The following is a 19,075-nucleotide window of genomic DNA, read 5'->3' as shown; positions in this document are numbered from 1 at the left end:
TTCGTGAGGATCTCCCTATGGAGAATCTATTATTACTGGTCAGGTTGCAACAGCACGGGGCTAAGTTAATTATTGCACAGAGCTTCCACGTGAGCCGACACACGACACTGAGTTAGTAGTCCAGGTCACACCGGCGACAGCGCCTAACGATGTGACGGGGGACCCGGAGTAATTAGATTATAAACACAAGTGACCGGCACAAAGAACCTGCTCTGCGACGACAGCCTAATATTCATACCCTGAGGTGTATTACTTTCTTCCTCACTCTCGCCATAATTAGCTGAACTGTTGAGCGACGTGAAACACTATAAAAAGCGGTAGAGAACTTGCTTCTTCTGGTTTCTTCAGTTCTTTGAGCAAAACAACTGGAAAAACCGAAAGAAACAAGGACCTCACTAGTTCTGGCATAAAGATATAACATTAATATGCGTTACAAGAGCGGTATGTTGAAGTTTTCTTGTTCGAGGGAAAGTTTGAAAAAGCGATACGTAGTTGAGCTTTTTTAATTTCCGAGAATTGAAAGAAAACATACCGCTCGTGTATCGTACATTATTTTGTGCGAAGATCGTTTATTACATACCTGAAAGAGGAATTTCTAATTAGTTGCAATGAAATCTCCATCTTGGTTTCTGTTCAATGACGGCAAATTTGCAAAACAAAAATATCTATCTTCAACATTGTTGCTTTAAAATGTTTTCTGTGTTTACTATACTCCAGCAGGCCGTGATATACGTCTGTCCTATTTCTCCCCCAGTCTACGATGAGTCTGGAATCTTGTTGATTTTTTCACGGCTTCCTTAATGTTACTTGCATCACGAATGCAGTAACTTTAGTGAAGTTGTAGAGTTTACTTAATTTTTGAAAATATTTAAAAACAATAATTAACAGTGCAATTTAGGTGAAATTGCAGTGGTAAGTTTCCAATTTATAATTATTACTATATTGAACATCTCTAAAAATAATATGTTAAAAGCCTAAAGCAGTAAAATCCATATGTCACTTAACCAGTAAGAAGAGGGAAATTGTTATGTGTGTTAGGCTGGGAATACTGAATGTGGAATTTTATACTTTCCGCGGATTGGTTTTGTGCGGAAACCAAGCAAATACGCACGATCTCACAAAAATGTCCTTTATTGAACTCTCAAAATAATTTTCAAATTTGCCATGGTCTGATAAAAACTGTGTTAGCACAATGCTTGCTTGCTATAATTTAGATTATAACCTATGATGTATTAATATTAGAGGAGAAAAATTTGCTCCGATGCCGGAGATCGAATCCGGGTCCTTGGTTCTACGTACCAAGCGCTCTCACCATTGAGCTACGCCGAAGTTCAATCCACAGCACTACATCGAATCCCTCTCCTCCAGTGTTTTTCCCTTTGTGGCCTGACTCCAAGTTCGACATGTATGTTGACATTTTTTATACACGTATTAAGTCAACTGTCATATAGAAGGAGCGCACCGAGTTGAGTGATTTGGTGGTCGGGATTCCACAGTAATATGCGCAGTAATCTGTACAATAATATGCACTCTAATATTGTTACCATAACATGTGTATTCTATAGGACCAAAAATGAAATTTTTTCCTCTAACATTAATTGTTACCATAACAATTGTATTCTGTAGGACCTAAAAATAATAATCCTTACGTTAATCGAATTTTTCTCCTCTAATATTAATTGTTACCATAACAGATGTATTCTATAGGACCAAAAATGAATTTTTCTCCTCTAGTATTAATTGTTACCATAACAAATGTATTTTATAGGACCAAAAAATAATAATCCTTACGTTGAGCGAATTTTTCTCCTCTAGTATTAATTCTTACCATAACAGATGTATTCTGTAGGAACAAAAATGAATTTTTCTCCTCTAATATTAATTGTTACCGTAACAAATGTTTTCTGTGGGACTAAAAAATAATAATCCTTACGTTAAGCGATTTTTTCTCATGTAATATTAATTGTTACCATAACAGATGTATTCTGTAGGACCAAAAATAAATTTTTCTCCTCTAATATTAATTGTTACCATAACAAGTGTATTCTATAGGACCAAAAATAAATTTTTCTCCTCTAATATTAATTGTTACCATAACAGGTATATTCTGTAGGACCAGAAATGAATTTTTCTCCTCTAATATTAATTGTTACCATAACAGATGTATTCTGTATGATCAAAAATGAATGTTACTCTCTAATATTAATTGTTACCATAACAGATGTATTCTCTAGGACCAAAATGAATTTTTTTTTCCTCTGATATTAATAGTTACTATAACAGATGTATTCTGTAGGACCAAAATGAATTTTTCTCCTCTAATATTAATTGTTACCATAACAGATGTATTCTGTAGGACCAAAAATGAATTTTTCTCCTCTAATATTAATTGTTACCATAACAGATGTATTCTGTAGGACCAAAAATGAATTTTTCTCCTCTAATATTAATTGTTATCATAACAGATGTATTCTGTAGGACCAAAATGAATTTTTTTCCCTCTAATATTAATTGTTACCATAACAGATGTATTCTGTAGGACCAAAAATGAATTCTTCTCCTCTAATATTAATTCTTACAGTAACAAATGTATTTAGTAGGACCAAAAAATAATCCTTACGTTGAGCGAATTTTTCTCCTCTAATATTAATTGTTACCATAACAGGTGTATTCTGTAGGACCAAAATTGAATTTTTCTCCTCTAATATTAATTGTTACCATAACAAATGTATTCTGTAGGACCAAAAATGAATTTTTCTCCTCTAATATTAATTGTTACCATAACAGATGTATTCCGTGGGACCAAAATGAATTTTTCTCCTCTAATATTAATTGTTACCATAACAGATGTATTCTGTATGATCAAAAATGAATGTTACCCTCTAATATTAATTGTTACCATAACAGATGTATTCTGTAGGACCAAAATGAATTTTTTTCCTCTGATATTAATAGTTACTATAACAGATGTATTCTGTAGCACCAAAATGAATTTTTATCCTCTAATATTAATTGTTACCATAACAGATGTATTCTGTAGAACCAAAAATGAATTTTTCTCCTATAATATTAATTGTTACCATAACAGATGTATTCTGTAGGACCAAAATTGATTTTTTCTCCTCTAATATTAATTGTTACCATAACAGATGTATTCTGTAGGACCAAAATGAATTTTTTTCCTCTAATATTAATTGTTACCATAACAGATGTATTCTGTAGGACCAAAAATGAATTCTTCTCCTCTAATATTAATTGTTACAGTAACAAATGTATTCTGTAGGACCAAAAAATAATAATCCTTACGTTGAGCGAATTTTTTTCCTCTAATATTAATTGTTACCATAACAGGTGTATTCTGTAGGACCAAAATTGAATTTTTCTCCTCTAATATTCATTGTTACCATAACAGATGTATTCTGTAGGACCAAAATGAATTTTTCTCCTCTAATATTAATTGTTACCATAGCAGGTGTATTCTATAGGACCAAAAATGAATTTTTCTCCTCTAATATTAATTGTTACCGTAACAAATGTATTCTGTAGGACCAAAAAATAATAATCCTTACGTTGAGGGAATTTTTCTCCACTAATATTAATTGTTACCATAACAGGTGTATTCTGTAGGACCAAAAATGAATTTTTCTCCTCTAATATTTATTGTTACCATAACAGATGTATTCTGTAGGACCAAAATGAATTTTCCTCCTCTAATATTAATTGTTACCATAACAGATGTATTCTGTAGGACCAAAATGAATTTTTCTCTTCTAATATTAATTGTTACCATAACAGATGTATTCTGTAGGACCAAAATGAATTTTTTCCTCTGATATTAATTGTTACCATAACAGATGTATTCTGTAGGACCAAAAATGAATTTTTCTCCTCTAATATTAATTGTTACCATAACAGATGTATTCTGTAGGACCAAAATGAATTTTTATCCTCTAATATTAATTGTTACCATAGCAGGTGTATTCTATAGGACCAAAAATGAATTTTTCTCCTCTAATATTAATTGTTACCGTAACAAATGTATTCTGTAGGACCAAAAAATAATAATCCTTACGTTGAGGGAATTTTTCTCCACTAATATTAATTGTTACCATAACAGGTGTATTCTGTAGGACCAAAAATGAATTTTTCTCCTCTAATATTTATTGTTACCATAACAGATGTATTCTGTAGGACCAAAATGAATTTTCCTCCTCTAATATTAATTGTTACCATAACAGATGTATTCTGTAGGACCAAAATGAATTTTTTTCCTCTGATATTAATTGTTACCATAACAGATGTATTCTGTAGGACGAAAAATGAATTTTTCTCCTCTAATATTAATTGTTACCATAACAGATGTATTCTGTAGGACCAAAATGAATTTTTCTCCTCTAATATTAATTGTGTATTCTATAGGACCAAAAATGAATTTTTCTCCTCTAATATTAATTGTTACCGTAACAAATGTATTCTGTAGGACCAAAAAATAATAATCCTTACGTTGAGCAAATTTTTCTCCTCTAATATTAATTGTTACCATAACTGGTGTATTCTGTAGGACCAAAAATGAATTTTTCTCCTCTGATATTATTTGTTACCATAACAGATGTATTCTGTAGGACCAAAATGAATTTTTCTCCTCTAATATTAATTGTTACCGTAACAGATGTATTATGTAGGATCAAAAATGAATTTTTCTCCTCTAATATTAATTGTTACCATAACAGATGTATTCTGTAGGACCAAAATGAATTTTTTTCCTGTGATATTAATAGTTACCATAACAGATGTATTCTGTAGGACCTAAAATGAATTCTTCTCCTCTAATATTAATTGTTACCGTAACAAATGTATTCTGTAGGACCAAAAAATAATCATCCTTACGTTGAGCGAATTTTTCTCCTCTAATATTAATTGTTACCATAACAGGTGTATTCTGTAGGACCAAAAATGAATTTTTCTCCTCTAATATTAATTGTTACCATAAGAGATGTGTTCTGTAGGACCAAAATGAATTTTTCTCCTCTAATATTAATTGTTACCATAACAGATGTATTCTGTAGGACCAAAAATGAATTTTTCTCTTCTAATATTAATTATTATCATAACAGATGTATTCTGTAGGACCAAAAAATAATAATCCTTACGTAGATTCTATGATATATTGTTAGAAAGTATAACTCCTTTGGCGCTTGAGAATCCAGTGGTCATTCCAGCATCGGCTTAACACTTTTTGACCTGAATTGTTTTTGTGGGTGAAAATTTTTTTATTTGCATCTGTGTTGTGTTTTGACCTAAAACCATAGAGAAACAAAACGACAAAGCAATCCTCTTCCTAGTAACAGCTGGCCAAGGAACTGGCGGGTGCTGCACTCTATCGGTAAAAAACGAAACTATTTCTGAGAGGGTTGAATCAACAGACATCTTAGTCGCAATGTTCTTAAAAATAAGGTTTTTAGGCTGTGAAATTAAAATGTGAATGCTATAATAATTTTTTATTCTCTAGCATTGTATCATTTCTTGTCTTTTTTTATTCTTGCAGCCAACGAAAGGAACTCTAGCAGACACTCTGAGAGCAGAACACATAATCATCATTTTGGTAATCTTCTGCCTCATTCTCTCTGGCATGTGCTTCACATTTATCTTCAATTGCGTGCGAAAACTCATCCACGACCAAAGGATAATACAGGTAAGTGCCTCAAGATTGTTGTTGTGATTATTATTATTATTATTATTATTATTATTATTATTATTATTACCATTATTATTATTATCCTGGTCTCGTGACCAGAATGAGACCAGAATATTGTACGAAATGAAACTATAAAAATTGGAGATTTATCCTTCGAAGAGGTGGAAAAATTCAAATATCTTGGAGCAACAGTAACAAATATAAATGACACTCGGGAGGAAATTAAACACAGAATAAATATGGGAAATGCCTATTATTATTCAGTTGAGAAGCTTTTGTCATCTAGTCTTCTGTCAAAAAATCTGAAAGTTACAATTTATAAAACAGTTATATTACCGGCTATTCTGTATGGTTGTGAAACTTGGCCTCTCACTTTGAGAAAGGAACAGAGATTAAGGGTGTTTGAGAATAAGGTTCTTAGGAAAATATTTGGGGCTAAGAGGGATGAAGTTACAGGAGAATGGAGAAAGTTACACAACGCAGAGCTGCACGCATTGTATACTTCATCTGACATAATTAGGAACATGAAATCCAGACGTTTGAGATGGGCAGGGCATGTAGCACGTATGGACGAATCCAGAAATGCATATAGAGTGTTAGTTGGGAGGCCGGAGGGAAAAAGACCTTTGGGGAGGCCGAGACGTAGATGGGAAGATAATATAAAAATGGATTTGAGGGAGGTGGGATATAATGGTAGAGACTGAATTAATCTTGCTCAGGATAGGGACCAATGGCGGGCTTATGTGAGGGCGGCAATGAACCTCCAGGTTCCTTAAAAGCCAGTAAGTAAGTAAGTAAGTATTATTATTATTATTATTATTATTATTATTATTATTATTATTATTATTACTTACTTACTTACTTACAAATGGGTTTTAAGGAAACCGACGCCCTCACATACGGCCACCATTATTATTTTTATTATTATTATTATTATTATTATTATTATTATTATTATTATTATTATTATTACCATTATTATTATTATCCTGGTCTCGTGACCAGAATGAGACCAGAATATTGTACGAAATGGAACTATAAAAATTGGAGATTTATCCTTCGAAGAGGTGGAAAAATTCAAATATCTTGGAGCAACAGTAACAAATATAAATGACACTCGGGAGGAAATTAAACACAGAATAAATATGGGAAATGCCTGTTATTATTCAGTTGAGAAGCTTTTGTCATCTAGTCTTCTGTCAAAAAAGCTGAAAGTTAGAATTTCTAAAACAGTTATATTACCGGTTATTCTGTATGGTTGTGAAACTTGGCCTCTCACTTTGAGAAAGGAACAGAGATTAAGGGTGTTTGAGAATAAGGTTCTTAGGAAAATATTTGGGGCTAAGAGGGATGAAGTTACAGGAGAATGGAGAAAGTTACACAACGCAGAGCTGCACGCATTGTATACTTCATCTGACATAATTAGGAACATGAAATCCAGACGTTTGAGATGGGCATTGGATGTAGCACGTATGGACAAATCCAGAAATGCATATAGAGTGTTAGTTGGGAGGCCGGAGGGAAAAAGACCTTTGGGGAGGCCGAGACGTAGATGGGAAGATAATATAAAAATGGATTTGAGGGAGGTGGGATATAATGGTAGAGACTGAATTAATCTTGCTCAGAATAGGGACCAATGGCGGGCTTATGTGAGGGCAGCAATGAACCTCCAGGTTCCTTAAAAGCCAGTAAGTAAGTAAGTATTATTATTATTATTATTATTATTATTATTATTATTATTATTATTATTATTACTTACTTACAAATGGGTTTTAAGGAAACCGACGCCCTCACATACGCCCACCATTATTATTATTATTATTATTATTATTATTATTATTATTATTATTATTATTATTATTATTATTAAATCTATCAATAAAATGTACTATAACTGCATGACCTTGAATAAAACGCGTTCATAATTTTGTACAAGTGTTTATTAGCATACTATAATGTTCTGATCTGTCGCCATAACAACATACATTTCTTCAGCTACAACAGAAAATTACTGGAACGTTCGTGAGTTCAGAATGTGAGATGAAAAATATATTGAATCATGTGCTGATACCTCAGTATCAGTGGAAGTGTTAATTTCAAGATCAGTTGCCGATACAAAATTGTGACATTGAATGTGAGTGCATAGAAGTACTGAACTTAAAAATTATTTGGTTCAAATATTTCTAATAAGTTAGGATATAAGCCCGTCAGAAAAATCTCGGTCAGGACGGCCAGCAGACGATAGTGGAATTCTGCAAACTGCATTGAAAAAATATAATTGCGCAAACAACTCTTATGTGTCACTTGTGAAATCTTCCGTAGGCCTATATGAACTACAGGCCTTGACAATATTCATACGAATTGACGAATTCATGAGCCGAACAAAAGATTGACAGTTGCTACTTTTACGTTAAGCATTCTAATTGCTAACAGTTATATTACCGGTTGTTCTGTATGGTTGTGAAACGTGGACTCTCACTTTGAGAGAGGAACAGAGATTAAGGGTGTTTGAGAATAAGGTTCTTAGGAAAATATTTGGGACTAAGAGGGATGAAGTTACAGGAGAATGGAGAAAGTTACACAACGCAGAGCTGCACGCATTGTATACTTCACCTGACATAATTAGGAACATAACATCCAGACGTTTGAGATGGGCAGGACATGTAGCACGTATGGGCGATTCCAGAAATGCATATAGAGTGTTAGTTGGGAGGCCGGAGGGAAAAAGACCTTTGGGGAGGCCGAGACGTAGGTGGAAGGATAATATTAAAATGGATTTGAGGGAGGTGGGATATGATGGTAGAGACTGGATTAATCTTGCTCAGGATAGGGACCAATGGCTGGCTTATGTGAGGGCGGAAATGAACCTCCGGGTTCTTTAAAAGTCAGTAGGCCATACTGATTGCTACTTTTACGTTAAGCATTCTGGATTGCTACTTTTACGTTAAGTATTTTGGATTGCTACTTTTATGTTAAAGGCTGTTCCACAATAAACCTGGAACGGAAACGACAACGAGAACGAGAACGGAAATATTGTTACAATAAATGTATTTAAATGTGAGCATTCAAAATTAACGAGAAGCTTGCCGGAGCCCGGGAACGGGAACTTGAAAGTTAATTGTGAATACTCACATTCAAATAAATTTATTTTAACAATATTTCCGTTCTCGTTCTCGTTGTCACTTCTGTTTCCGGTTTATTGTGGATCATCTTAAGCATTCTTGAATGCTACTTTTACGTTAAGCATTCTGGAATGTTACTTTTAAGAATGCTACTTCTACGTTAAGCATTTTGGATTGCTACTTTTACGTTAAGCATTCTGAATTGCTACTTGTACGTTAAGGATTTTGGATTGATACTTTTACGTTAATCATTCTGGATTGCTACTTTTACATTAAGTTTTTTGGACTGCTACTTTTATGTCAAGCATTCTGGAATGCTACTTTTACGTTAAGCATTTTGGAATGCTACTTTTAAGAATGCTACTTTTAAGAATGCTACTTTTACGTTAAGCATTCTGGAATGCTATTTTTACGTTAAGCATTCTGAATTGCTACTTTTACGTTAAGGATTTTGGATTGATATTTTTAAGTTAAGCATTCTGGATTGCTACTTTTACATTAAGTATTTTGGATTGCTACTTTTATGTCAAGCATTCTGGAATGCTACTTTTACGTTAAGCATTTTTGAATGCTACTTTTAAGAATGCTACTTTTACGTTAAACATTCTGGAATGCTACTTTTACGTTAAGGATTCTGAATTGCTACTTTTACGTTAAGGAATTTGGATTGATACTTTTACGTTAAGCATTCTGGATTGCTACTTTTACATTAAGTATTTTGCATTGCTACTTTTATGTCAACCTTCTGGAATGTTACTTTTACGTTAAGCATTTTTGAATGCTACTTTTAAGAATGCTACTTTTACGTTAAGCATTCTGGATTGCTACTTTTCGTTAAGCATTTTGAAATACTACTTTTAAGAATGCTACTTTTACGTTAAGCATTCTGGAATGCTACTTTTCGTTAAGCATTCTGGATTGCTACTTTTACATTAAGTATTTTGCATTGCTACTTTTATGTCAAGCCTTCAGGAATGCTACTTTTACGTTAAACATTTTTCAATGCTACTTTTAAGAATGCTACTTTTACGTTAAGCATTCTGGAATGCTACTTTTACGTAAAGCATTCTGAATTGCTACTTTTAATTTTAGCGTTCTGGAATGCTACTTTTACGTTAAGCATTCTGGATTGCTACTTTTACATTAAGTATTTTGCATTGCTACTTTTATGTCAAACCTTCTGGAATGCTACTTTTACGTTAAGCATTTTTGAATGCTACTTTTAAGAATGCTACTTTTACGTTAAGCATTCTGGAATGCTACTTTTACGTTAAGCATTCTGAATTGCTACTTTTACGTTAAGGATTTTGGATTGATACTTTTACGTTAAGCATTTTGGATTGCTACTTTTACATTAAGTATTTTGCATTGCTACTTTTATGTCAAACCTTCTGGAATGCTACTTTTACGTTAAGCATTTTTGAATGCTACTTTTAAGAATGCTACTTTTACGTTAAGCATTCTGGATTGCTACTTTTCGTTAAGCATTTTGAAATACTACTTTTAAGAATGCTACTTTTACGTTAAGCATTCTGGAATGCTACGTTTACGTTAAACATTCTGAATTGCTACTTTTACGTTAAGGATTTTGGATTGAAGCTTTTACGTTAAGCATTCTGGATTGCTACTTTTACATTAATTATTTTGGATTGCTACTTTTATGTCAAGCATTCTGGAATGATACTTTTACGTTAAGCATTTTTGAATGCTACTTTTACGTTAAGCAATCTGGAATGCTACTTTTACGTTAAGCATTTTGAAATACTACTTTTAAGAATGCTACTTTTACGTTAAGCATTCTGGTATGCTACTTTTACGTTAAGCATTCTGGATTGCTACTTTTCGTTAAGCATTTTGAAATACTACTTTTAAGAATCCTACTTTTACGTTAAGCATTCTGGATTGCTACTTTTACATTAAGTATTTTGGATTGCTACTTTTATGTCAAGCATTCTGAATTGTTACTTTTACGTTAAACTTTCTGGATTGATACTTTTACGTTTAGGATTTTGAAAACCCGGGTTCGAGTCCCGGTGCCAGAGAGAATTTTCTCTGCTCCACCCATTCTTCATCATATGGTAATGCAGAATTCCTGCAATGAAATATCATATGTACTTCGGTACATGACAATAGTATAAAAGTATAAGGTTTCTTAGCTTATATACCGATGCATCTTTATTGATGATCCAAAAACACTGGAGGTGTGACATTGATCTCCCAAGTACGCAGACTAGAGACTGTGAGAATATAATTGTACAAACTCGCTCGCAAGTCATTTGTTGGACGATGAAGAATCATAGTTAGAAGAGAAACACACATAAGGAACTGGAAAGAAAACGGAGACATCTTTATAGATCGAACAATGAATCGATCGTAACTCTGAATCTTAATACAAATGAAGTTCAACTAAAATAAAAGGACAAGTGATATGGTTTCAAAATTACTAATTTATTCTATTTTAAATTCTTGCTGAAATGTTAATTTTCGTATTTTCCCAATGCTGTACCTCCTAATGATATGTATGACAACTGTCCTATAATAATCATTACATATTAACAAATATGTTCAATTTAAAATACAGTAATTGTTATGCACAGAAACAAAAAAGGTTTACATTTACGTCGCAACATGTAAGCAGTACGTACGGTTTAATGGACCCCTGCCAGGAGAGAATAAAGTGTATTATTGTTGTTTGAAACAAATCCTTCATTAATTCAGTATTTGCTGATGCATATATTAAATTTTCTGTAACAACATAACATACAAATATCGACTCTGGTCAATACACGTTCCCTCAAATAGTGGAAATAATGAATTCCATCCTATTACAAAAATTAAACATTGTAACACAATCCACGAATCTGCATAACGGTTTAATGAAACTGCGGGCAATAAATAAAAACGCTCGGAAAATATACAAACTGCAGAAATGAAGAAATGAAAAACAATTCAGGGATCTAAAAAGATGGACTGTACAGGGTTATTAACGAAGATTTATCGTCTCTTACCGAGCTTATTTCCGAAGACATTCTGAGAAAAAAAATCCAAATAAACATTTGTCCTAATCCCAATACTTTCAGAGTTACACTAATTTGAAATTGTTTGTAAAATACAAATATTCCTGAGATTTAAAGGTAAAAGAATATTACAGGTAAAGAATGAAATATTCAGGAGTATCATTTCTTTAATTAGCTAGTATTCTGAAGCTAAAAATGTGTTGTGAATTCCATAGTTGTTTCGTACATAATTTTTTTTTCGATTTTTAACTACAAAATTACATTTTTTTTATACATTTATCACAACAATTGTTACAAATCACGCCACTCTTGTAAATTCTTCAAAACTGTACATAAGGATGTATAAATTAAACTGTAAAGAATCCAGTTCCTAAAATCGTATGTTTTGTAACAATTTTTGTGATAAGTGCGTAAGAATGGTGTCATTTTAGTTAAAAATTGAAAAACAAAATATGTACAAAACAACTGACAACACATTTTTAGCTTCAGAACACTAACCAATCAAAGAAATGGTACTTCTGTATAGCTTATTTTCTATTTTTAATATTCTTTTACCATTAAAACTAAAGAAAAATGGTATTTTACAAACAACTTCAAATTAGTATACTTTGAAAATATTGAGATTAGGACACATGTTTTTTTTAATGTCTTCGGAAATAAGTTCCGTAAATGACGGTAAATCCTCGTGAATCACCCTGTAAAAAAATTAAGACGTATGAAGAACATTGATTGGTGATACATATCAATGGAACTACATTATTTTAGAAGTTGTTTAGATTTGACTGTCTCTATTTTTATTATAATTATTAATTATTTTAAATGTAATTATCCCAAAGTTTTCAGACAAAAATATCGTAAAGAAATTATACAGGGTGCATAGTAACCTCTGCAAGAAAATTTTAAGATGTGAATCTACATGTTAAATATAACAAAATTTTTATTCCCCTTTCCATCGATGAAGCACCGTTAATCAGGAATAAAATAGTCTTTTGCCCAATTTTTACAGCGCTCTATTGCAGTAATGGCCCGAGAAAAATGGCGGATTGCTATACAAGCAGATAGCTAAAATAATCTGAATCTTTTTTTGCGAATTAAACAATTTAGCCATGAATTTAAATTGAATAATAGCGAAAATTGTTGAAGTAAGTCTTGAAACGTAGAGCACGTCGTGTGTTACCAACTGAGTACAGCAGAGGGGGAGGAGAAGGTAAGAAGTTTAGGCCGCGATTGCTTAAAGTTATTGCATCAGCCGTGAAGTTTTCAAATGCTTCGTAGATATTTAACGATTTAATCTAAAACGGTGAATGTTAGAGAAAAAACTTATTTAGATTTTTCAAATCTCTCCTCATAATCTATTACCAATTTCATTTTGGTACAGAGGTTACCATTCACTCTGTATAGTATTCGACTTCTTGTCATTATACATGAGTAAATCCAGGACAAGTTTAAATGGCATTTGTTACTTCTGGCGAAAAGTGTGCCTGTAAAGACTGGAAGTGGTGTGAGTGTGCAGATTGGAGTCAATGGAATATTTTAAAATACGTATGAAAACCCTGTTATTCGTTTTGTAATCAAGCGCATGGTTAATTAGAAAATTAGGCTGAACATCTGCGCATCGCCGGCTCACCTACGAATATACACACGAACTCGGTATGAATAGCAATATTCCGTCCTTCAGTCACTGCGGTTGGGTTGTTAGACTTCTTAACGGCAGGAAATAACGATTCGTGTTAATATTTTGTTTGGTCTTCGAGAACTGCAAAGGAATAAACCATTCCTTATCTGTTTATCTGATGATAAGGGTAGAACTCAGAATGTTACCGATGATACTTATCGAGTGGAATACTGTTAACATTTGGGAGAAAATTATTTTTTCTGAGAAAAGTATTAATTTGGAACTAATATGACACTCTCCTCTGATTGAGGTTCTGGCTGATATGTATATCATATAGTATAAGGCAGTACATCTCACTTGTCGGTATGTGTCAGAGGAACAACAATTGTTTATACACATCTGAAGTCTGACTAGTGTAATATCTAGCTAATCGGCTATGTAGGCCTATGCAATGGAAGGGGAAAGGAACTGGCCATCCTACCTCATTATCTCCTGGCCTAGTTGCCTCATAAGTGGGACCTTCTTGGTGTCACTTGCGAAGTTCAGACCTGTCTTCGAACAGTTGACTAAACAACAAACATTATGGCATTATAAATTTTTGTTGTATAGTCTATCCAAGAAATAAGCTGTTAAAATCCACACAGTTATATTATTTCCACAAACACTGGAGAAGGGGCCTTCTATCATTACCTAACGGACCAAGAAGATTGGCAGTCGCGCATTTCCGCCTTGCAACTGGTCATGACTGCTTGGCGCAGCATCTCCACCGTTTCGGTATTTATCAACATCCAACCTGTACCCTTTGTGACCTTCAAGAAGTGATGAATAAAATCACTGACAGAATGTGCCAGATACTGGGAAGCGACAAGCCTCATGCCTCTGTTTAGTTCTTAGTTTTTAGTTCTTTAAGGATTTTGTTTAGTTCCTTCTTTAGATTTAATTTTAAGTTAATTTTTCTTTTAATCTTGAGGTTGTGTTTAGGTAAAAGATAAGTTATCTATGTACCTGTCTTTCGAATAAATAAATAAATATTATTTCCACTTTCTATATAATTTTGAATTGAATTGAAAGAGGTGAGGTGGGAGGAGAAAATTTAAAGGTACGCAAAACGCGTCCTTGCAAGGGGTTCGGGGCTGAAAGACACTAAATATGTGAGCTCCAAGTCTGTTGGCCACTTGTCTCACTCCGGGTTACGCTGTTCCACTGAAGGAGCTCTAGAAAAGTTTGAAGGGGAAAAGCCGAAAATGGACGTAACCTCTTGGGGGGGGGGGACGGAAATGTGATCAAAGTGATCACGGGACGAGGAAGAAGTGACTGGTGTAATTCTGCACATTGAAAGGATCTGTGTCATTTCGCAGTGCAGAAGGTGTCGGGAAGACTCGTTTCTTTGTCGTTAGGATGGCAGAGTAATCTTGCACATTGAAAGGGGCTTTGCCATTTCGCAGTGCAAGTGGAGTCGAGAAGACTCAGTCGTCTGTTGTTCGATGACAAGGCAGGTGAAGGCCGTCAGAAGAGATGCCGTGAATTCTAAATCTTATATCTAATACGAAGAATTCGCGTGAACAGAAACGTCCTTCCGCCTCCCTGTGATATTCCTCTGGAACCTCTTCAGTTCGATGGCATCTGTTCGCAATTCCCGTAGATGAATCTACTGCGTCCTTAAACAGAGGGACACGCCGCTGTCGATTCCACGGCTCACCAAGACGCCATCTGGCCGAGGGAGCTGCACTCCTCTCTCTGTTGCAGCCGCTAATTGAAGCCCGTGCAGCTTCCCTGGAATATGTGCAGCTTTCGCAGACATACGCCCTCTGTAGGTGGATCCTGGAACGACGTCCCCCATGTCCTCCTGGTTAATCTGTAACTATTGAAAATAATTAATGGAATGATGCAAATGAAGATGAAATGAGTCCGAGGTCCAACGCCGAAAATTAACCAGCAATTGAAGGGTTCAGAAACGTAGTGGGCCAAGCGCCATTTACTAAAACCGTAGGAAACAAGGGTTAAAATGAAGTTATCACCATAATTCAATGGAAACGTATAGCAAGTAATATAAAGTATACACATTCAAACTAAATGATATGTCAATCTTCATTAAACTATGGTATTCACTTAAATTTAATCCTTCCTTTCTCCGTGTTTAATAAATGGCGCTTGGTCCACTGTGGTTCTCAACTCTTCAATTCTGCTTCAAGTGGTAGAGGGAAAACCTTGCGGAAAAAAAAAACCCAACCATGTAACTTGTTCCAAGCAAAATTTGAACCCAGCCACCGGCGTGGCTCAGTCGGTTAAGGCGCTTGCCTGCCGATCTGAAGTTGCGCTCGGGCGCGGGTTCAATCCCCGCTTGAGCTGATTACCTGGTTGGGTTTTTTCCGAGGTTTTCCCCAACCGTAAGGTGAATGCCAGGTAATCTATGGAGAATCCTCGGCCTCATCTCGCCAAATACCAGCTCGCTATCACCAATCTCATCGACACTAAATAACCTAGTAGCTGATACAGAGTCGTTAAATAACCAACTTAAAAAAATTTGAACCCGGGCCCGCTCGTTCCACGGTCAAGAAGGCTAACCGTTACTCCACAGCGTTGAACATGGAAGATCCTTTAAAAAGACGGCATTAAATCATAGAGACAGCTTCGGATCACTAAGTACAAAGATTGTACTGGTTTATGATGATGATGAGGATGATGATGATGACGACGACGACGACGACGACGACGACGATGAAAATTCATTTACGAACTTCTTTTGAATCACTTTCTATGATATATTTCTCTTTGAAAACGCAATACTGCTTTGCATGAAGTTTATTTGTCAGAATTGTGGAAAATATCAATATTTCAGGATTTATTTTTGTACTGATTCATGAGATGTGTTTGCTGTGTGTACTCCACACTAAACTGCATGTAAAGCTCCATTTCACAAACTGGAAGTCATTTCATCAGTTGTGCCTTTAACATTTGAAGCATTACAAGACATGAAAGGAAGTGCTGCAATTAATTTAACTTTCTCTGTAGCATATAATTGAGTTGTTCTCGACTAAGTGTGCAGAATAAAAGTTGTCTGTGTGATAGAAAGTGCAGGAAAACTGAAATGTTAATTTCCTCTCTGGTAGAGTATATTTGAGCTATTGTCAGTGTCAGTAATTGGCAGTAATTTATTACGGAACGAAAAATAATGTCTCTGGTATGAAGTGGCCGATGTACTCGTAGCTTTGTCCAATTCTCTTCGAGAGTGGAAGAAAGAATTTGTATTTGCATGTGTCTGCAAATGGAAAAACGTAGTAGTGAAATTTTAAAAAGTTAATACATTATTCTGAAAAATAATTACTTAACAACAATCTTGTACGCTAATAGTCAGATGATAGTAATAGCAAGAAATGGAGATCAACAAAGCATAATTTCAATTGAAATTGCATAGGGATGATTTGGTATCAAAACTTCAAGCACGTAAACCCTGTATTTAGAAACCAACATTTTTACGAAAGCAAACATTTTTTGCAACTACTGTTGTGCGAGTTATGAATTCATCAAAAATAGTTATTTATGGTACTTGTGAGGTAAGTGCACCTTTATTGCACGAGTGGAAAGATTTAAGCACGAGGCGTCAGCCGAGTGCTTAAATTACACGAGTGCAATAAAGATCACGCTCACAAGTACCATACGTAATTTTATCCATGACCATAACGAAAAATTATGTTTTATAAAAGAAAATATGTTGAAAATAAGTCCTCATGTAATCACATACCATGGCATGGATTTTAAAATCAATACGTGTACTAGGTAGGTCATGATGTAGGAGGCCATGATTAGTAAAGAATGGTATCTAAGGCGTTGGATAAATAACAAATTATAATTAATTATATAATTTTAATATATATTTTTTCATTTTAAACGTGTATTTTCGTCTTTTTGAAGTTTCAGGGATTATTTAGAAGTGTTCACGGGACTATTGTGATTAAAATAATTTCACATTTTACTTCTGTAAACTTAAGAGGAATATTAAAACTTAATTACACATAGTGTCTGTTTAGCTCAGTTGGCTCACGCGTGTTGTTTTAAAATCCTATAAACCCAACTTCGCAGGTTCGAGTCTCCTCGCATCCCAAAAGGTAAATTATTACAAAATTTTAAAAAGATGCATGTTAGATATGGATGTAATGTACAAATTACGACGTAGCAGATAGAGAAAAGCGAAGAAGATTGAGTGTATGTATATTTAAGAAATAGTAATAAAGTGTAGCTAGAATACAATATACTGAGTAAATGAAACTCAAGAACAGTTTTTATTTCTCGTCAGAAAAGATACAAAACAATTCACAACAAAACCGTTGCCAAGGAGAGCTGAGTTTCCATAGCCCACTCCGTTGTATCATGAACATAGACGTAGGCCAGTTGTGACTGCAGAACTCAGAGCCCTACATGTACTCCCCTCCCAGTGACGCTGAGTCACGAAACTTTTCTTGCACCAGGATAAGTTCTGAATGGTGGGGGATTTGAAGAACTTGGTCGTTGATGATCGGAGGTCTTGTTCCCATCATCTTCAGAGAAGACTTCATAGAAAGCTGGCTTAAGTCTTTCTGTGGAAATGGTTTTAGGGCTCCCGTGAATATCGACTTCGAACACGTAGTCAGATATCCTACGAAGAATTCTATACGGTCCTTCATACGGTGGTACAAGGGATCCTTTAGTTGCCACACGAACAAAGACATGCGTACACGTATATAATGTCTTATGCTGAAAAGCTCTTCTGTTGCAGTGGAGAGCAGCGGGAGTCGATCTGACAGTGCGCATTAACTGTCTGTGTTTTTCAGCGAAGGCTCGCTGCGATAGTTCGGTTTGATCGTCGACGAAAAACTCTCCCGGAAGTCTTAGTGTCGCTCCGTAAACCATTTCTGCGGGCGAAGCGTCACAATCTTCTTTGATGCTGGAGCGCAATCCAAGAAGGACAGCCGGTAAGATATCGAGCCAACATTTAAATCCCGTGTGACACATGATAGCGGCTTTCAGTGATCTATGCCAACGCTCTATCATGCCGTTTGAGGCGGGATGAAAGGCTGTCGTGCGTATTTTTGTAGAACCAATGAGATTACAAAACGCTCGAAAAATAGCTGATTCAAATTGCGAGCCTCTGTCTGTTGTAATAGTGGCAGGTGCGCCGAATCTTGCGATCCAAGTCCTGAAGAATGCGTCTACAATAGTCTCTGCAGAAACTTCAGATATCGGGACCGCTTCAGGCCATCTTGTGAATCTATCAATCATTGTCAGGCAATACTGAAAACCTTTGACAACTGGAAGCGGACCAATGATATCTATATGTACGTGAGCGAACCGTGCGCTTGGCATAGGAATGTGTAGGGGCACATTTTTGTGGTGACGACTTATTTTACTTCTCTGGCACTGAAGACACATACGAGCCCACAGCATAATTTCTTTATTCATTCTAGGCCAAAAAAACTTGCGCTGTATAAGTTTCTTAGTTGCTTTACCGCTAGGGTGAGACAGGTTGTGAATGTTATCGAAAACTTTCTTACGAAGACAAGATGGGATGTAAGGTCGAATGACCTGCGTCGAAACATCACAATAAATTTCTTCCTTTGATTCAGTCAGCGGAATTTTTGTTAATTTTAAG

The 19,075-nt window shown here is 34.8% G+C and overlaps 1 protein-coding gene across 1 annotated transcript in view; it reads left to right on the top strand.

The window, feature by feature from the left end:
• The window catches only part of Neto (Neuropilin and tolloid-like), a 1,086,331-nt gene that overhangs the window by 994,008 nt on the left and 73,248 nt on the right, over positions 1 to 19,075 (top strand). The window contains exon 7 of the mRNA XM_069822273.1: positions 5,546 to 5,692. Coding sequence (XP_069678374.1) covers positions 5,546 to 5,692 — 147 coding nt within the window. The remainder of the gene's footprint in view (positions 1 to 5,545; positions 5,693 to 19,075) is intronic.

This window comes from Periplaneta americana, chromosome 3 (assembly GCF_040183065.1).
Source record: "Periplaneta americana isolate PAMFEO1 chromosome 3, P.americana_PAMFEO1_priV1, whole genome shotgun sequence".
Classification (NCBI taxonomy): Eukaryota; Metazoa; Arthropoda; class Insecta; order Blattodea; family Blattidae; genus Periplaneta; species Periplaneta americana.
This window is presented reverse-complemented; position numbering and strand designations above follow the sequence as displayed.